General features: G+C 47.1%; 1 protein-coding gene and 1 long non-coding RNA gene across 5 annotated transcripts in view; one reads left to right on the plus strand and one right to left on the minus strand.

The window, feature by feature from the left end:
* Positions 1-6,692: 6,692 nt before the first annotated feature.
* On the plus strand, positions 6,693-17,618 carry LOC123953992. Of its 2 annotated transcripts, none has more exons than XR_006821016.1 (3): positions 6,693-6,847; positions 12,203-12,405; positions 13,882-17,618. It is a non-coding gene; the product is annotated as an uncharacterized LOC123953992 (long non-coding RNA). The 2 variants fall into 2 exon arrangements; XR_006821015.1 differs by lacking the exon at positions 6,693-6,847 and adding an exon at positions 11,121-11,275.
* Positions 17,619-17,725: 107 nt separating this feature from the next.
* Positions 17,726-21,103, minus strand: part of TTC28 (tetratricopeptide repeat domain 28) — a 647,342-nt gene continuing 643,964 nt past the window's right edge. For all 3 annotated transcript variants that reach the window (XM_046024508.1, XM_046024507.1, XM_046024509.1), the window contains 2 exons: positions 20,716-20,823; positions 17,726-19,487 (listed from right to left, as the gene is read on the minus strand). In XM_046024508.1, coding sequence (XP_045880464.1) covers positions 17,863-19,487; positions 20,716-20,823 — 1,733 coding nt within the window. In that variant the 3' untranslated portion in view covers positions 17,726-17,862. The remainder of the gene's footprint in view (positions 19,488-20,715; positions 20,824-21,103) is intronic.

Consider the following 21,103-nt stretch of genomic DNA (forward strand, 5'->3'; position numbering starts at 1 on the left):
GTAAGTTAATGTTTTTTGGTGAAGTAGCCACATGGCAAATGCCCTATATTCTATTATCTTCAGTGTCATTTGATAACGGCCATCCCACTCAGCCTTTTAAGTTATAATAAAGCTTTGTCATTTATTAAAATCTGGACAGTTATCACCTTGGGCAGGTTCCAAATTAAACTGATAACCTTGCTGTCAAAGTTAGCCAGATGTTTCGGGAATTATTTTTAATCCGATGAAAGTTATCTGGGAGCACCTGTGTTGAACTTCCTTGTGTGAGTACATTTTCCAGAAAACCCACGATAAATGGAACCATTTTAGCAATGTTTTATTTTAACTTCTTTGGATGGAAATGTTTCCAACTTAGATTAGCAACAATTTTCAATAAAAAAGTTTCAGTCTTGAGAATAACCTAATGAAAATCCATGCGTACCCTCTATCCTGGGAAATGAAATATTATAAATACAATAGAAACTGCTAGCATGTTCCAGATCGTATTTCCTCCTCTGTACCCACCCTGTAAATCTGTCATAATTCCCATGCATTGTCTGTAATAGATTATTTTTACTCATCATTGTTGGTGGAGATTTAGCCATGTTGGTATGTGTGGCTCTAGTTCATTTTTTTTATTAAATATTTTATTTATTTGACAGAAATCACAACTAGGCAGAGAGGCAGGTGGAGAGAGAGGAGGAAGCAGGCTCCCTGCTGAGCAGAGAGCCCGATGCAGGACTCGATCCCAGGACCCTGGGATCATGACCTGAGCCGAAGGCAGAGGCTTTAACCCACTGAGTCACCCAGGCGCCCCTCTAGTTCATTCTTTTTCAGTGCTCTGCATGTCATCATTCTCTTGGTATTTAAGTTGATTTTCACGTTCTGCTGTAATAATACCAAATGCACATTCCAGTAGGTCTCTTTTGTGCACATGTATCCGTTTCTATAGAATATGTACTTAGGAGTCAAATTGCGGCGTCATAGGCTATAAACATCTTTCATAGTTGTTACCAGTTAATTCCCCAAATGTTTACACAGTTCACAGGTCACTTGTGTTGTAGAATGTCTTTCAGTTTGAGTTTGGCTGATGTTGCCTCGTGATTAGATTCGGGTTTGGCAAGAATATCACAGAAGTAAAGATGCGATCTTCTCAGCACATCCAGTTAAGACCCGTTGTTATAAAATGGCCCATGATTCCAGTTTCTCCCATTTCCGATGATGTTTGTTTTGGTCACTTCATTACAATGATGTCTGCCAGGCTTCTCTATGTAAAGTTACTCTTTTTCTCTTTGTAATTGGGAAATATTTTGTGGAGAATTCCTTTGAAACAAAGTAAATACCCCATTCTCCACATCCACTTCCCAGCCACGACCGAATAACAGGGTCCAAATTTACCCGGCAGTCTTAAAAAATAACAGAAATCTAACAGAATATGTGGAACAGTTGGATATTGACCCTTCAGATCAGGGGAGCCCCGTGATTGCCCTAAGTGCTTGCCTAGAGAGAGTTTCCAGACCTCATCACAGGGAAGGGGACTCATGCAAGCTTCGTGGTCTCTGTGAGTTGAGGTTGAAAATGTGGGGAGGTCAGTGTGGCTAGAATTCACAGAACAGAGTAGCAGAGAGGAGAGAGCAAACCAGTTCTGGAGATAGGCAAAGAGTTCTCCTCAAGTCTCTGACAAGTCTGTGAGAAACTACACAAGGCTGGGGAGAGCCCCACCATAATGAACAGTAGAGCTCACAAGGATGGGAATAGGAAGAGTTCACATTCCCAACAGCCAGAGTGGAGACCCCTCCTGATACACAGCATTGGATAGAGTTCCCAAGATGGTTACCTCAGTGGTGTTGCTGAATTAGCCTTGGACTACAGGCTGCCCTGGTCCTAACTTAATGGAGATTAAAAGCAAGCCCTGATAAGATAAAACTGTTTCCAAGTAACCTGATGATGTCCCAGGACAAAGTGCAAGAATATTTACCGGGAAAACCCTCGCCACAAAACCCCAGCACCTACAGTGTAGAAATTATAATGCCCGGCATCTAACCGATAATCACCAGGGATGCAAAGGAGGAAAATACAACCCTTAATGAGGAGAAGCTCATTCAAAACTGACAAGAAATGGCGCAGATGATAGAATTGAAGAAACAAGGACACCGAAACAGCAATTATAAGTATATTTCTTATGTTCCAAGATAGAGGAGAGCACAAGCATGGTAAGGAGTGATAACGAAAATCTTAGGGGAAAAAAAAACCAAGAAAACAAGCCCCCAAACTCCCAAATATTTCTACTTATTAAGTTACTTATTAAGAATAACTCTCTTATTCTTCATTAACTTTCAATTCATTTTTTGTGCCCTTTGTATGGACTCAGCATTCCATTTTATTTAATGGATTATGGTTTACTATCATTATTTATTTGATACCCAAATTATACTTGATCTGGCCACTGGAAGCCCCTAAAGTTGTCATCTGTGTCACATTCTGAAAGTCAACCTGAAATCAACCGTTTTCCAAGGAGCTCTGGTTTCTTTGAGAGAAGAATAGTATTTAGAAGCCAGGATCTGAGTGTCAGGTGTTTTCATTCCTATGAGGGTATTGCTGCTGCCAGTCAGAACGAGGGAATATACATGTCTTTCGATTGATCGATTCATCAGTTGATAGATACATCACTAAGTAGATGTAAACCATGAGTTTACATCAGTGGTTTCAGTCTCCATCCAGCACCATAGAGGGTTCATTCTAGTTTCTGATATTTGTAACTCCAACAGTGAGAAACCAGACAATGAACTAATTATCATTTATTATCTAATATATTAACTAATTAGCATTTAATATATTACCTTGTAGTGGAAAGAACGATGATGAAAACTAAAGCTGCAGTAAAGGGGATTGAACACGATGGCAAGGGAGGTTTAAAACATTGCCAGGGAATCGTAAACAATGCTGCTGTAAACGTGGGTGTGCACGTACCCCTTCAAATTAGTGTTGCCGTATTTTTTGGGTGAATACCCAGTAGTGTGATTGCTGGATCGTAAGGTAGCTCTATTTTTAACTTTCTATGGACCCTCCACACTGTTTTTTTTTTTTTTAAGATTTTATTTATTCATTTGACAGACAGATTGCAAGTAGGCAGAGAGGCAGGCAGAGAGAATGGGGGAAGCAGGCTCCCCGCCGAGCAGAGAGCCTGATGCAGAACTTGATCCCAGGACCCTGAGATCATGACCTGAGCTGAAGGCAGAGGCTTAACCCGCTGAGCCACCCAGGCGCCCCACACAGTTTTCCAGAGTAGCTGCACCAGTTTGCATTCCCACCAACAGCCTAAAAGGGTTCCCCTTTATCTGCATGCTCACCTTGCGGCATTATCTGCAATCACCAAATACGGAAGCAGCCCAAGTGTACATCAACTGACGAATGGATAAAGATGTGATGTGTGTGTGTGTGTGTCTGTGTGTGTGTCTGTGTGTCTGTCTGTGTAATGGAATATTGTTCATCCGTAAAAAAGAATGGTGTGTTACCTAACTGGAATTAAAAACTTAAAGTTGTCAGGGAAGGCCCTGAGGAGTGACACCAGAGCAGAAAGCTGAAGGGGGTGGTGAGCCAGCCATGTACATATCAGAGAAGGTGACCGGTGCAAAGGCCCTGGGGTAGGAGTGTGTTTGACACATGCAAGAAGCAGCAAGGAGATCTCTGGCTGGAGTGACGTGGGCAGGGAGGAGAGTGTTGGGGCCAGATCCCAGAGCAGTTCACGGGCATTCTAGAAGGCCTTTGGCTTTGGAGGCTTTGGAACACACAGGTGAGGTGAGCCAACATCTGCTTTACAGTGGTTGCGGTGGCTGCATGCGTAGATCAGCCTGAAGGGAAGAAGGCCGGTGGGCCTGGGAGAGACCAGTGAGGAGACCGTTACAGGAGTCCAGGCAAGCGATGATGGGGGTCGTCAGCGGGGGGCAAGGATGTCAGGCCCAGCAGTTTGCAGTGGACTGTGTGTGGTGAGTGTGAGAAAGGGAAAAGCTGAGCACAGCCATGTTGATTTTGTCCTAACAACTGGACGGGGTTGCCGCTTTACTAAAATGTAGAAGATTTCAGAGGGAAGAAGACTGGGGAGAAAATCAGGTGTTTTTGTTTTGTTTTGTTTTTAACTTTATATGTGTTGATGTATAACACACAGAAAAATACACAAATCCTACTTGTGCACCGTGATGAATTCTTACCAAGCAAGTAAGCAAGCCCACTCCCACCATAAGTGTAGATGGTACCCTGATTTAACACCATCCATTTGCTAGCTTTTGAACTTTATAGAGGTGGAAATGTGCGGTATGATGAATGCACCACTGTTGAATCCGTGCGTTCTCTCATTGATGGTCCAACTTATCAAATGTTTCCTTTGCACTTATTACTTTTTCTATCCTGTAGAAACACATGCCTACCTTCAGATCGTGGAGAATCTCTTGTGTTGTCTTTTGATTTGTCATCACCGTAAGTTGGTTTTGACTGTCCTAGGACTTCATATAAATGGAATCGAAGTGTGACCTCATTTGTGCTTGACTATTCTTTTTTAAGATTTTATTTATTTGACACACAGAGATCACAAGTAGGCAGAGAGGGAGAGGTGGAAGCAGGCTCCCCGCTGAGCAGAGAGCGGGACATGGGGCTGGATCCCAGGACCCTGAGATCATGACCTGAGCCGAAGGCAGAGGCTTAACCCACTGAGCCACCCAGGCGCCCTGTGCTTGACTACTTTTGCTCAAGTTAATGCTTCTGATAATACCTCATGGTTTGTACCTCAGTTCAGTCCTCATTATTTTTATAGAGCATTCCGTTGTATGACTATATCACAAGTGGTTTATCCGTTCAGCTGCTGATAGCCACTTGGGTTTCTTCCATGTGGGGCTGCTATGATTAAAGCAGCTGTGAGCACTCTTGCATAAGTTTCTTCGTGGGCATCTCTTCTCAGTTCTCATGGGCAAATACCTAGACATGGGGTTGGGTGGGTGTATGTTACGTCCTATGAGAAACTGCTGAAAAATTTCCCGAAGTGGTTGTATCATTCTACACTCCCATGAAGAAGGTATGAGAGTTCTGCTTGTTGGGTAGACTCACCAGCATTTGGTGTGGCCGATCTTTTTAATGGAGCCATTCTAAACGTGGGAAGAATTTCTTCATTTTGGTAGCAGTTTGCATTCCCAGAGGACTAATGGTTCTGAGCACATTTTCCTGTGCTTCCTTTGCTTCCTTTGTGAAGGGCTGTGGACATCTTTTGCCTTCATTGCTCGAGGCAAAAGATCCCAGATAAAGGTCTTTTGTCAGGTCAGGTTACCACAAAAAAAATTATCATGAATATCTTCTTCTAGGCTGCGCTTGCATCTTCATTTTCTAGTGGTATCTCTTAAAGAGAAGAAAGCTTTGATTTTGATAGATTCTAATTTATTAACTTTTTTCTCTTATGGTTAGTGCTTTTTGTGTTTTAGGAAATGTTTGCCTGACTCAGGATCAAAGATATTCTCCTGCATACAAAGTTGTATCACTTTACGTCTAGGTTTATGATCCATTTTGAATTAATTTTTGAGTATGGTTTGAGGTCATTGTTGTTTGTTTTTCTAAATGATATGCATTTGTTTCAGTGCGATATTTTGAAAATACTGTTCTTTCCCTATTGGATTACCTTGACACTCTACTGAAAACTAGTTGACCGTGTATGTCTGGGCTCTTTTCTCTCCATGTATTTCTGACTCTGTCCACTAATCTACTAGTTTATATGGCAAAACCACACAGTCTTATTTACTATATCTTTAAAGTAAATTTTGAAGTCAACATCTTCAAGTTTGTTTTGACTTTTCTAGATTCTTAGCATTTCCAATAAGTTTTAGATGTAACTTGTCAGTGTTTGATAAAAAGTCTGCTACGATTTTTTCCTGCCAATACTTTGGTTTCAATTATGTTGACTCTATTAAATATCTCATCCATAAACATAGTATCTCTCTCAATTTATGCCGTGAGCATAGTATCTCTCTCAGTCTATACTCTTTCTCAGTGATGTTTTGTAGTTTTCCATGTAGAAGTCTTCTCTTTTGTTACATTTTATCTATTTTTTCATCAACTTTACTGAGCTATAATTTACATATTCTAAACTATGCCTCTTATAACTAGACAGTGCAGTGTGTTTTAATTGATTATTTTATGTTGATTGATGTAATGGTAAGCACAACAGGTTTTATTTTCTGATGTTTTTTGCTGGTTTACAGAACTATGATTGTATTTACACTCAGTAGTGATGTCTCTTAAAATTCTTTTATTCTTGAGGACTCCCTAGCCTCTATTTTTTTCTTATAATATTGTTTTGTCTATACAAATAAATTATTATATTAAGATAAAAATTCAGATTCTCAGTCACACCACGTTTTGGTTGCTCAAGCGCCACACGCGTCTAGTGGCTGCTGTATGAGATCCCATAGGTTTCCTCACTGCAGGGAGTTGCGGTAAAAAGCTCTCAGGTGGCCCCACCTTCTGGAGTCACCTCATCATCTTCTTACGATGTTGTGTAACACATTCTAATAATCTCTGTCTTTTACAAACAGTAAATTGAAAGCGATACACATATATTTAAAAGCTTAATGAAATGCAGATTTTACCTTTTTTTTTTAATATTTTATTTATTTGACAGACAGAGATCACAACCAGGCAGAGAGGCAGTCAGAGAGAGGAGGAAGCAGGCTCCCCGCGGAGCAGAGAGCCCGATGCGGGGCTCGATCCCAGGAGCTCGATCCCAGGAGCTCGATCCCAGGACCCTGGGATCATGACCTGAGCCGAAGGCAGAGGCTTTAACCCACTGAGCCACCCAGGCACCCCACAGATCTGACTTTTAAGACTACCTGTAAGTGGTGCTCTGTCCTTTGTACTGCATTACAAAGGAGTAAGAATTGACCACAGATTTTGCATCGTGGCTGTAGCTGTTGATGTTGTCCTGAGGGCAAAGTCTTGATTCAAGGGATTGGTTCAAGAGAGAAGAGGAGTGGAATTGGCACACCAACAGTGACAAACAGGAGGAAGTTTTTGGTTCTGAAAGGGACTGCTGGAAATAGTGTGTCCACTGGATGGGGATACGGAGCTAAACTGGAGAGATGACAGCACGTTAACGCGCTGATAGGAGGGATTCATCTGGGAGGAGAAATCTGACCGTGCAGGAGAGCGGGGGTCACGGACACGGTCCTCGCTGGTAGGCAAGTGAGAGCAGGTCTGGCTAGTGGAGCTGTTGGCCGAGGAGAGCGGCCCCGGGGCTCTCCCCCCACAAGAACCGGGGCAGGTGGGCGTGAGTCGTAAGAAGGCACACGGACTGCTCTTCTGATTGATTCTGTTATTTCCTTCTACCCCCGTGTCCAGAACCGAGGAGTACCGTATGGCCTCAGGCTTCTCCATTTTGTGCGCTCTCTGTTGCACGCGCGTCTTAACTCCTTTACTGACACTCTGTCTCCAGTTTGTCCTCCCTCCCTGGTCCACTTCCTGCCGTTATTCTGCCGTAAGTTCCAGCATCCACAGATACGGCCATTCGATCAAAAGAAAAAAAGTCCCATTCAGGCTGCCCCAAATGGGAAGGAAATGGACGTGGAAGTGTAGAGTGGCCTGGAACGTGGCTCCCTCAGGGACTTTCTGTGCTTCCAAAATGTCTTCGCTTCTGTTCCTTTCTCCTTTCTCTACCACCGGCTTCCTCTGCTCACTCAGTTTTGGCACCCCCGTGACTCTGGCTGTGTGCACATGGCCTTCTTGGCCCCATGGACCACAGTTTATGTCCTCCCCTTGCAGCTGCAAAGACCTGATCTCAGCCTAGACTGAATTCCTGAGAAAAGGAGTCTGATCGCAGGGATTTTTCTCCTGGGGCTCTGCCCATGATCCTGGAGAGAGCGGTATCTCTGCACAAGCTTTATTTTACGGACTCGTAAACATCTCTTTTAACTTTCTGTTTATTTTTTATGGGCTACATTCTGTTTATCACAACAGACCCTCAGCGAATTCTTGTAGAATGAATGACTTTTGAAATGATCGTTAAGAATTGCCTTTCCTGGGTGGTTGGATGATGGACATGGGGGAGGGTATGTGCCATGGTGAGTGCTGTGAAGTGTGTAAGCCTGATGATTCACAGACCTGTACCCCTGGGGCTAATAATACATTGTATGTTAATAAAAAAAAAAAAAAAAGAATTGCCTTTCCTGAATTACATATCAGTTTTCATTTCCTTTTGCATTTTTGATTCAAAAAGAAAATGCTGGGGCGCCTGGGTGGCTCAGTGGGTTAAAGCCTCTGCCTTCAGCTCAGGCCATGATCCCAGGGTCCTGGGATCGAGCCCCGCATCGGGCTCTCTGCTCAGCGGGCAGCCTGTTTCCGCCTCTTTCTCTGCCTGCCTCTCTGCCTACTTGTGATTTCTCTCTGTCAAATAAATAAAAAATAAAATCTTAAAGAAAAAAAAAAAAGAAAATGCTGTACTTCAGAAAGCTCCGTGTATGAAGAAAATTGGACTTCTGGCAAAATGCTGCCAAGGCAAATCAGAATTCAAATTCATTTACCTGTCCCAATTAGCTAAGAAGGTAGACTTTGGAGTTCTGCCACAGGGATTTAAAGTTATTTTAGAATTTTATTTTATTTTATTTAAAGATTTTATTTATTTGACAGATCACAAGTAGGCAGAGAGGCAGGCAGAGAGAGAGGGGGAAGCAGGCTCCCTGCTGAGCAGAGAGCCTCATGTGGGGCTCCATTCCGGGACCCTGGGATCATGACCTGAGCAGAAGGCAGAGGCTTTAACCCACTGAGCCACCCAGGTGCCCTATTTTAGAATTTTAAAAAATGTTTTATTTAATATAAATATATTGAAAATATTTATATATCTAAGAATATTATTATTCTCTGAAGTCCAAATGCACAGTTGCTACAAATTTAATAAATATCTTGAGATTGGATGCAAATTCAGTTGAGAGGCAAAATGTTTCCTTAATGCTAACTTGTCCCTTTAATGCATTTGGATCCAGATGTTTCGGCCTCATTTGCTGGAGTGGATGCAGCATTAGCCTGTCAGTTCCCTGCTGTTTACCATTATTTAGTGTTATTAGACACCGTGAGTGTGCATGTAAGAAAGGCTTTAAACTGAGAAAGGTACCAAGCTGCAGTCCATGCCCAGAAATTCTGAGGTTAAAAACAAAAGTGACAATAAATGTTTAGAATACGAATATTGAGAAGCAGCTACAGTGACCACAAGCAGCCCTGCTAATCTTCGGATTAGCTGTCAGCCGAGGTCCCCAAGCACATCACCAGATCCTCATGAAGGGCCATTCTCCCCGTCCACGAATCATCTAACAAACCTTATATTCCACAATTGGGTATGCAGACTTTTTTTTTTTAAGATTGTATTTATTTATTTGACAGACAGAGATCACAAGTAGGCAGAGAGGCAGGCAGAGAGAGAGGAAGAGAAGCAGGCTCCCCGCTGAGCAGAGAGCCCGATGCGGGGCTGGATCCCAGGACCCTGGGATCATGACCTGAGCCGAAGGCAGAGGCTTTAACCCACTGAGCCACCCAGGCGCCCCTTGGGTGTACGGACTTTGTAGCAGGAACAGAAAACATAAGCTGTGTTTCCTAAGGTAGTAGGGACCACACTGTCGTGCTCATAAATCCTTGTTTGGTGCTCAGATTGACTCTGTGGATTATCGTACTGAAATCAATTTCTACTTCAGCAGTAATACAGGATATATAGTTCTTAAGAAATGGTAGAACTGGGGCGCCTGGGTGGCTCAGTGGGTTAAAGCCTCTGCCTTCAGCTCAGGTCATGATCCCAGAGTCCTAGGATCGAGCCCCGTATCAGGCTCTCTGCTCAGCGGGGAGCCTGCTTCCTCCTCTCTCTCTCTGCCTGCCTCTCTGCCTACTTGTGATCTCTCTCTCTCTGTCAAATAAATAAATAAACTATATTTTTTAAAAAAAAGTCTTTCTTGCCTTTCCTTCTGCCCCTCTCCCCGCAGCTAAAAAAAAAAAAAAAAAAAAAATTTCCTTTCCATTGACGTGCATATTTCATTGTTCTTGTGGGAGGAGTATAATAGATTTGCTTCTCGTCCAAGTAGTGTGAACCATAGACTCCAGCCTCTCCAGTTCTCAGAATGCTCAAGTTCTCCAGTGTCTAATGGTTGTCGCTGGTCCATATCTGAGTGTGTTTGTAGATGCCCTTGGGCTCAGAGCTCTGACCCCTCAGGAACACCATGTGTGTGTTCATCGGGCAGCAAAGACTCATGCTCCAGGAACTCATGCAAAGATCCACTTTCAGTTTGTTTTCCTACTTTCAAAAACACAAGGATTCAATGACCAGTATTTTGTTTCGGGTATTTATGTCTGGATTCACAAATGAAATGGCCCTTGATTTCCTTTTCTTGTATGATCTGTTGTTGTTGATCTGAGAATTACAAATACCATCATGAAATGATTTGAGTATCTTTTCTTATTTTTATATTTTCTTAAATAATTTGAAAAGGTAAGGGATGTTCTGGCCCTCGGAGAGTTGCTGGGACACGGGTAAGCGGTCTGGGCCTGTGTGATTTTGAAGAGTTGGGTGAAAGACACAGGGGTACGATTGCCATTTTAGCTTCCCAGCCTTTGGGTGTTTGGGATTTTTTTCTTTTCCTTCTTCCTTCTTTATTCAAGTTTTCCCTCAAAGTTGAGAGAATCTGATTTCCTGTTGTACCGTTGGTAATAGTCCTTTTCACTCCTCCTGAAATTCCTCTTGGAGGAGCGTGTGCTTGGGAAACAGCAGAGCTCGGTGGTGCCTGCCGTGCAGGGGCACTCCCGTGGCTCCTGTCCCCAACGAGGCACCACCGTCTTGCCGTCCCCGTCCGTCGATCCCCACACTTCCAGACATCTCAGCCACATGTGTGTGCCTGACCCGTGTTAGGTGCCACTTTGCATTTTCACATATATTGCCACAAAATTTTTCCTAATATTTTATTTTGTAATCTCTGCTGCACTTTTAGCCATGTCTACTTTTTCTTCTTTTTTCCTTTTTCCGTCTCTCCCACAGATACATGTTGCCTAGACAATCAGTCCCTAGAAATTAGCATATCGTATGTTCTGGGCAAGTTTCGCCTTCTCAATCTTCTGTATTGCTTTTCAGCACCGTACTCTTCTTACGCCCTTCTTTGCTCTCTGGATTTACTCTTCTGATCACTTCTGGGCGTGGTCACGGAGCTCGCAGCGGGTCCCTAACATTCGCCCACGGGCACCACTGCTCCGGCTGCCGAGCTTGCCGCCCTCCTTATCGGCTGGGGTCCCGCAGGTACACATTTTTTTTTTTTTTTAAAGATTTTTTTATTTATTTATTTGACAGAGAGAGATCACAAGTAGAGAGGCAGGCAGAGAGAAAGAGAGGGAAGCAGGCTCGCTGCTGAGCAGAGAGCCCGATGCGGGACTTGATCCCAGGACCCTGAGATCATGACCTAAGCCGAAGGCAGCGGCTCAACCCACTGAGCCACCCAGGCGCCCCATCCGCAGGTACACATTTTGAATGCCACCTGTGAATATCAACATTTAGGGCTACAAGTTTTTCTTTTCAATGCTACTTTAACTGCATCCCACTAGTTTTTATGGGATGCTAGATTCCTTTTATTCTTAAGCTATTCTATAATTTACATATTCCTGAAAGCATGGAAGCAGAAATTAAATTATCTATTGTACTTTATTGGGTGAAATGCAAATTTATTTATTTATGAAAATGAAAATTATTTGTGGACCGCTGCTTGAATTTCTGGTCTTAAATAAGAACATTTTTATTTTTAATAAAGGAAAACCCACAAACACCCAGGGTGGCTCTGGAGGCATCTACCAGTTTGGATTTGTAGTATTTTCTCATTTCTCTTAGGAGCACGTTTATGGTTCATGTGTTCTGTCGTGCATTTTATTTTATTTATTTAATTTTTTTTTAAAGATTTTATTTATTTATTTGACAGACAGAGATCACAAGTAGGCAGAGAGGCAGAGAGAGAGAGAGAGAGAGAGGAGGAAGCAGGCTCCCTGCCAAGCAGAGAGCCCGATGCGGGGCTCGATCCTAGCACCCCGAGACCATGACCTGAGCTGAAGGTAGCGGCTTTAACCCACTGAGCCACCCAGGCGCCCCCTGTCGTGCATTTTAAAATATCTAAGTGACTGGAAACTTCCATTATCGCCTTGTTACTCGTGCTAACTGAATTGCACTGTTTTGTGATAGGGATTCCTCAGGATTTGCCGAGGATTGCTCCGTGGCCTGTACAGGGTTGGTTTCCATCATATGTCCCACGTGTGCTTGGGAAGAACGTAGATTCCCGTCAGGGACCGGGTTCTCTGAGGCTCCATTTCACGAACCTGTTCGCTGAAATCTACTGTATGCTCACCGCATGGCATCTTTCATCTGGCAACTACTGAGAGTGGAAGGTGAGATCTCCCATTGGAATAGTATAGTCTTGGGGCGCCTGCGTGGCTCAGTCGGTTAAGTGGCCAACTCTTGATTTTGGCTCAGGTCATGATCTCAGCGTCCTGGGATCCAGCCCCAGGTTGGGCTCTCCACTCAGCAGGAAGCCTGCTTTAGAATTGTCTGCCCCTCCCCCATCTGCTTGCTCTCTAAAAGAAGTAAATAAATCTTTAAATAATAATAGTAATAGTAATAGTATAGTCTTCCAAACCCATAGTTCTGCCAATTTTTACTTTATTAATTTTGAAATGATATGATTAGCTGCATACAAATTTAGAATTTTACCCTTTTGCTAAGGTTTTTTAACATTAGAAAACGGGTCTTCTTGGTTTTTATTAGTGCCTTTTACTTTCTATTTTGTTGATCCTTTGGTTGTCAACCACTGGGCCTTATGCTTTGGTAAGTTTGTTTGTTTGTTCCCTACCCCGCCCCCGAAGAGGAATACCGTTTTTTAAAGAGCATGTGGCATAATGCCATCATCATTCTCCTTTTTGTTTAGTTCTTTCAATTACATTTATAACTGGGGCACCTGGGTGGCTTAGTTGGTTAAGCATCTGCCTTTGACTCAGGTCATGATCCCAGGGTCCTGGGATCAAGCCCCGCATCAGGCTCTCTGCTCAGCAGGAAGCCTGCTTCTCCCTCTCCCACTCCCCCCACTTGTGTTCCCTCTACTGCTGTGTCCTTGTCAAATAAATAATCTTTTTTTGAAATTACATTTATAATTACTAGTAATCTTTCTTTTATGCTGTTTAATATTTGTCCTGCTTTTAAAAAATGGTTTCTGTTACTATTCCTTCTTTTTTCTATTCCTTTAGATCAACCAAGTTTTTAAAATGACTCGTTTCCCTCCACTAGCTAGTTTGGTATAACCCTCTATTTCTATGTGTGTTTTGATGTATTTAACTTTCACAACAAATAATGTACTCTTCATTCTCTTCCTAAACAACCTATAACAATTTAACCTCCTAGTTTTACATTTTATTGTCCAGTATTTTTTTTTTATTGCTACTCCAATGAGATGTTAGGTGTTTTTAAAGATTTTATTTATTTGAGAGAGAAAGAGAGAGCCCAAGTTGGGGTAGGGGCAGAGGGTGAGGGAGAAGCAGCTTCCCACTGAGAGCAGAGACAGACATGGGCTCAATCCGAGGACCTTGAGACCATGACCCGAGCCGAAGTCAGATGCTTAACCGTCTGAGCCACCCAGGCGCCCTGAGATGTTTATTTTATACAATCAATATATTTTCTTAATTTAGTCACATTTACTCAGTTATTTGTCCACTAGTCCTTCATGCCTCTTAGATTTTACCCGGAGGATTGTTTTCCTTCTTCCTGGAATACTTCCTTTGGAAACTTCTTTAGTTACAGGGATCCGGTGGTAATGAACTCTGATTTTGTTTATCAGCACACTTACACAACCCTGGAATTTTCTGGTCCTCCAGCTGTGATCACAGATCAGGAGCATTCAGTCTTGTCGTTCACCACCAACCCCAGGGCCCCGTGCCTCGGAGGTGCCGAAGTCCGTGTGCACCCCCAGCTTTCCTCCCAGCAAACATGAGGTTACGGTGTACGTCTCAGGAGACTTCAGACTGACATACTGCTCGTTAATGACACACAACCTTTCCGTGTGCTCGAAGAAACCCAGAAAGTGTGGGACGTGTACAGGAAGCGATTCAGATACGGCACTTAAAACCGAGGGAACTCATGCTTTAATAGACACTGAAATCACAAAGGAAGGCCAAGTGCCTTAACAATCTCAATAAAAATATGAAGTTCTTTTTACATGGTAGATTTCGTAATATAAAAAGTTTAATGCCATCTGGAAACTGTAATTTACCAAAAAAAGTCCACATAGGCCAAAGATGGCTAACACTGCATACAAGGGGGGTGAGTGCCAAGTGGGGAAGGCGTCTGAGGAGGGGAGAGGTGAGCGTCTGTGTCCTTACATGGACCATCTTTGAAAGATCTGTCGCAAACAAGGGCCCAGTCCACAAACCACACACACAGTCCTTGTAGGTAAAACAACATGTGTGATGAAAATTGGGCAATTTTCACCTTCTGCCTGCTTACTAAAAGCAACCAGAGTATTGCGTGGTATTGTCTCCAAACTGAATTGAAACTAAGGAAGTGACCGTGGGAGGCGGTGGGACAGGAGCCTCACAGGGGACTTGCTACAGTGCCCACCCACTGAGACCCACTGGGGCAGCAGGAGCAGGGGAAGGACAGTGTGCGCAGCCCCTGTCGAGACCCAGGGAATATCCGCGATGGTCCATCGTGGACCACGATGCTTTTCAAACAGGACGCAGGTGAGGACTTTGTTTCACTACACACTAACGTGGATCAAAATGTGAGTTTTAGAGCTCGTTTTGTCTTGGTATTTTGATTTAACTGAAGTCAGTGAAGTAGCTGAACGGTTCGCTGGTGTGGATTCAGGCAGGATCTGCCCTGGCTCTGTGGTCCTACCAGGGTTCCTAGGAGAGGGAGGTTTTATTGCTCGTGTTGAGTGTATTTGCCTCTGGTGGAGTGGAACAGGGGCAGGACAGTCCAGTTTCCTGAGCTGAGAAAGAAATCTGGCCAGTGCTCTCCGCATATAGTGAGGAAAAGATCTTTTTGTAAATTTTACCCACGTCCACTGGCTCATTCCAGATGGGCCGGAGAGCCATGGGCTGTGCGGGAGGCCTCCGCTTCTCGCCACATGGCTCGGGGTGCCCACGCAGAACAAGTTTAACCACAACTTGCCACTCACTTTCCCTAGACCGTAGAAACAAAACATTCTAATTATGTTGTCTGTCCCTACACCAGGAGTCAGCACACCTTTTCTTAGAAGGTCAGGCATTAGGTATTCTAGGCTTTGTGGGCCACGAGGCAAAATCAAGAATACGACGCCGGTGCTGACAGAACGATTTAAACATGTCCAATCCAGTCCTTTCTCGTGGCTCTAACAACCCAGGCCTCTGAGCAGACTTAGCCTGTGGGTCATCATCTGCCAGCCCCTGATCTGTACAAAGAAGTCTGTGAATTAAACAGCCTCACGTCATTCTTGAGTGCACATGTTTTTCAGGGGAGGAGCCTGAAAAAGGAACTTGGATGTGACGGCCGTCTCACTCATAAGGAAAACACCGACACTAACAATAAACACAAAGGAGCGGCAACTCTACGGTGATTTTTAGATGGTTCCTACCATTTTTGTCACGTTTGCTTTCCTTCATCAAAGCTTCTATCTAGGACCAAAGAAACCAAAAAAAAAAAAAAAAAAAAAAACAAAACAAAAAACACCCCACACCATTGGTTTTCCAACATGAAACCTAAAACAACAACATAGTTAGGACTAAAACCAGGTTGGGGTCCACGAGTCCTCCTCGCTGGCTCGGTAACCATGGGAAGCAGTCGGGGGGGGGGCGGAGGGTGTGCAGAGGTGGGCAAACCGGTGCGCTCACAGTGGGGCACAGACCCCAGGCCTGTCCTCCAGGGCTCCTTGGCACTTGGGAAAGAGGCTGAGAAAGGAACAGCCCAACTATCTACACGGGTTCAGAAACTGACTGAGGTTTCGTTTTTTGTTGCTGAGGATCTGATTTTGCTATCTAAACGCACAGTGCTATAAACTTGCTTCCATTGGCTACTCGGGTACTTTATTACTGTTTATTTGTTCCCTACTGATATAAAGAACCACACAAGTGCTTGCTTCTTTATAAAGGATTTGTCTTCCAGTGTTGGGGTCAGGGCTAGAACGGGACATCCTTAGTGTCTTTTGCCAACATGGCTGCAGGGTCAAGGCAAAAACTGCTGTGACATAGCTGAGTAAATATTCTCCTTTCCTCCTCTCAGGGTACACAGAGGAATGGTATGTTTAGAAAGTGAGATCCTACCCAAGGTTAAAAACTCTCCTTGGAGGACTCCTGCCAGGCCTTGCCTGTCTACTCCATGTGGTGTGGGACACCGCCTCGTGGGGAGAGTGGTCAGGTTTTCGTTTCAGAATTATGTCAAAAGAGTTTAAATTCTCCCACTAAACTTAGTACTAATAGGACTTTTAGCATTTCATTTCTTTATAAGTTAATGCTCACCCCCCCGCCCAACCCAGACTACCGCTCTCTCAGCTGGCTACAACTTCCATGTACTGTCACAGCCGGAGGACACGTCCGCCCCTGGTTGTCCAGGACACTTTCAGGAATACGTGTTTCCTTGCTCAGCCGTAACTTGGACAGCAACCCCCGCGAGAGCCCCCTGCCTCCAGGCCGTGGACCTGGACGTGAACGTACTGTGGGAAGGGAGGGGCCTGGTCCCAGCTAAGGGGAGGGTGCCCGGCCGCTAGCAGATGTGGGGTGCCGGAGCATGGGAGCTGGGGACAGACTTAGAGGAGAGAGGTGTTCGCGGCCTGGAGTTGGGAGAAGACAATAAAATGAAGCAGCTGCTGAGGGACGGGAGCTGGAAGTTCCATTCTGGTTAAGTAGAGTTAGCTGTGGAAGTTTTGGGGTTTTTTGTTTTGTGTTTTTTTATGTTTACAAGGAAACTGACTATTTCAACCTTTCCCCCCCAAACTTGACAGTTACTTATTGATGACTATTCAAAATTGGACATTTTAAAAAATTTGAGCTTTTAAAAATAATAGCTATAAATGCAAAGTACTATTGATAATAAAACCGAGTTGTTTATCCACGTACAAAAAAGGTCAATAATGTTTTAAAAGCACAAAGTTGCATTTTAAATCGCAATTGCATAGTTCTAAAATGCCTGGAGAAAAGTTACATAAAATTTTTAAGAAAATTCAAGTTTGGCTGACAGTGGGGCCCCATGGACGCCTTAGAGCTCGCGGAGCAGAGCCGAGCTGAGGAAGGAAGCGCTGCGGGAACGTGAGTTATTGCATTGCTACTGTATGGGACGCGGATCAGGGGACCGAAATCGCTACAGTTTCATAACACATCATTGGCATTTTAAAAACCACTGTTTTTGGCTAATATCACACTTTCATGTAGAATTCGACTTAGATTTCATATATCCCACCCCCAACGAGCACCTGAAAGCCTTAAGAAAAAAGCTCTATTTGTATTTCTGTGTATAAAAGGTACTGCGTATCTACCTCTTAGCAAAATATGTGCTCCCCTTCTTCTCCCCACCCCAGAACCATGACCGTTTGCGTACAAAAATCCTGTTGAAGAATCACATCAAAGATGAGAAGCAGGGAGTTCAAGGTAAACATCGGGCGAAGTGTGTAGAAAACTGCCTGGGCCTCCCGTGCCAACCCCACAGAAGTGCCGGCTCCCGGTGAGCGGGGCCCAGAGTCGCCAGCTGCCGTGCGCGTGGGGCCCGCGCCCCGAGGGTGCGCCCAGCGTGAGGTGGCTGGCGGTTGCGTGGGGTGACGGCGCTCAGCCGAGGGGGAAGGGCCCCCGCAGCGGCTGCACTCTGAGTCCGCGGGCACAGAAGCAGCTTCAGCATTTGGAGGAAGGAAAAAATCTTCCCGGGGACAGAAACTTGTAGCCGTTTCCAGAAGGCAGTCTGAGCGGGCGGGCGGGCGCTGGAGGCCCGGCGGGCAGGGGCAGCGTGCCCAGCACCGTGGTCTCCGTGCGCCAGTGGCCGTTCGGAGGCGCCTTCTGGGGCGCGTCTCCGGGCGGCTGCAGGGACAGCTCCTTCAGTTCCAGCTTGTCCACGCCTTCCTCCTTCTTGTTGTGCCGCGGGGACAGGTTGAGCAGGCTGAGCACGTCCCTCTTGGAAGTCATCGTGCCGGGGGCGCCCCGGAATATTTTCATGGGTCCCGTGGGATGCTGGGGCGCGCTCTGCCAGAACATCTTGAGGTTGTGGACGGCCTGCACCTTCTCGTCGATGGCCGCCATCTTCAGCCTGTCCACGTCCGGGGCGTCGGCGGGGCTGGAGCGCGCCGAGCCGGCGGAGGAGTAGGAGAGCGCTGGGGACGGCGCACTCCCGGCCGGAGACTGATGGCCCGAGCTCGGGGACGCGTTCCGGGGGGACTTGGAGATGTGGGCGCTGTACGGAGAGCTGGGGTACTTCAGTTTGAAGAGCGGCTGGTCCGGGAGGGAAGTCTGGGAATCGGAGCCGGGTGACGGGCGGCCGCTGTGCTGGCTGGGGCTGCCCTTGACGGACGCCTCGGAGGCCGTGGGGCTGCTGTATCCCGAACTCACCTTGGGGAGGGACGAGCTCCTGGCGGGGGGCTTTGGTTTCACGGGGACCGGCGACGGCTGGCTCTTGGGGTGGGAGAGGGCCGGCCTGCTGAACGCGCTGGTCTCCGACGCTCGGAAGACGGCAGCGCCATTGGGCGCCGCGAGGCCCTCCTCGGGGCTGCTGCTCTTGCTGGCCTGGCCGCCGCCCCTCTGCAGACGCTCCACCGCGATGAGATGACTCTGTGTCTCCTCTAGAATCTTCTGCGCCAACTCCTGCGGATCAAGCTTTGGGTTGCTTTCTTCTTGGGATTTCACGGTGCTGTCCGTTTCTGTGCTAGACTGGTCTGATTCTCCCGTGTCGGAACTGGCCAGCTTTCCCACCTTTTGGAAGGGGGAGTTTGGGCTGGGAATCAGAGTCATTTTAACTGGAGAATTTGGTGTGCTGACGCTACCCTTGGAACTTACGGAAACTTTCACGCCTCCGGCGGGCCCCACATGGGACTGTTTGTGATCTGGTGAGAAGCGCGTCTTTCTGGTTTCCTGGTAGGCCGCCAAGGGCTCCGTGCTAATGATGGAAAAGCCCTCGTATTCTTCTTCTTCTTTGCCGCCGGCAGGGCGGGCCTGGGGGGACAGCTGGCCCCGCGGCAGGGTGCATCGCTGTGGGTAGGCGTTCTTGGACCGGTCATAGTCCTGCCGGCCGCGGGGACCCCCCGCTTCCGACCCAGCGTCGGGCTTGGAGACGAAGCTCATGGAGGAGGCGATGGAGCTCAGACTGTACACAGAGATGGCGTCGGAGGCGATGCTGTCCGCGCCGGTGGGGGAGAAGGGGGGATGCTGGTAGCTCAAGGGCAGGGCGTTAGAGACCGACTGGGCCGAGGCCAGAGACTCCAGGGAGGACGAGCTATCAAGGCTGAGGCGCTTGGGCAGCTCAGTAGAATCTAAGACAAAACACAGGTGCCCGGAGGGCAGTTAGAACTCCCTGTGGTTTACTCTTTCAAAATCGCAAGCATCCCCACATGCAGAGAAGCTGGCAGGGAACCGTGCGGGTGCTGCTCTCGCACGATCTGAATTTATCTCATAGTCCCGAAGCACACGGTCCTGTTGCAGAGAGTAAATGTAACTCTGAGCCAAGAACACTCGGAAAGTGCCAGGCCCCTTCCGCCCCGCCTCCACCACGCTCCCATCTCACAGGACCCCACGTCGGCCTGGGCCTCTAGGGTCAGGCGGGCAGTCTGTGGGGACCCCCGCCCTAAACCCACAGCCACCACCCTCCATGCTTCAGCAGCTCCTCAGGGGCATTTACATTCACTGTCCGCATGGCCTTTCCTCCCACCTTCTCTCAAACACTCCACTCGAGTTTGTGTCCTTCCCAGTTCTTGTAAAGGTCACCAGGGACATCCGTGCTGCCAAACCCAGCGTTCACTGCTCCGTTGTGCAGTCGGTCCCCACTGCCCTTGCTGACCACTCCTTTCTGGGCCCCCCATCCCCGGGACCTGTGAGGCCCACACATACCCCACGCCGCCCTCCCCGCCAGGCCTGCAGGCCCTTCTCTGTCTCTGAGCTGGCCTCTCCCTGAACTTGGGCCTCAGGTACCCAGCTGTCAGGGCAGCTTGTCTAATGGAGATTTCAAAATGGAACATGCTCAAGAGGGAACTCAAACCCCCCCTCCTCCTGCCACTTTCAAGGTCTCAGCAAAAGGCAGTTCCCATTCTGGCCTTTGCTCCAAAAAACAAGGTATCACCTTTGACCTCCCCCCAACTTTGTGTCTGGCTGACATCCTTCAGCTGATCCATTAGTTCTGCCCTCAAACCGCGGCCACGGGTCTGTCTCCACATGGCAGCCGGCTCAGCCCTCCAAGAAACGCGATGGGGTGGCCGTGCCCCCGGCGCCCTGAAAACTGCCTGTGGCCTAAGCCCCAGGGCACCGCTCCCCCCTCGTTCGCACCCCGCTGCCCCCCTCCCTCTGCGCATCTTCACTGGCCTCGGCAGCTCCCGACTCTCCCACATGTGTTGGCTAAGCTCGTGAGAGCGGGGCTTTGTTCACTGCTCTTTCCCGTCCTGACCACATCCACACAAAGGACTTCTCTGCTTTTCTACCCCTTCCCCAAACGCAGCCAGGCTGGTCTGCAGGGCGCGTGGCGCGGGCGTGGGAGGCCAGGCCGCTTACCAAAGAGCGCGAGCAGAGACTGCAGGGCAAAGTGCATGGTTCGCCGGTTGGCTTGCTTCCCGGTTTTCAGGATGACTTCCTCCTGACCCACTTCACAGAGATCGAACCCTAGAGGAACAAAGACCATGAATCTCTGCGTCCGTGTCCCCAAGAGGAGGAGAGCCACAGGGCCGCCTGCCCCGTGTCCCTGGAATCCCGCAGGCCCCTTGGCCAGCGCCCAGCCTGGGCTGCCCAGGGCCTGGAAGCCGCGCGCGTGCACGCACCCGATACCCGCGGGGCCCGGCTCCCTCCTGCCCCTTCCCGGAGCACCCGCTGCTCTCCAGCCCTGAGCTCTGTTCTCCGCAGCACTGGTCCCAGTTCCTACACCTGGGGAGTATGAGTTGCTCTC

This window comes from Meles meles, chromosome 12 (genome assembly GCF_922984935.1).
Source record: "Meles meles chromosome 12, mMelMel3.1 paternal haplotype, whole genome shotgun sequence".
NCBI classification, from domain to species: domain Eukaryota; kingdom Metazoa; phylum Chordata; class Mammalia; order Carnivora; family Mustelidae; genus Meles; species Meles meles.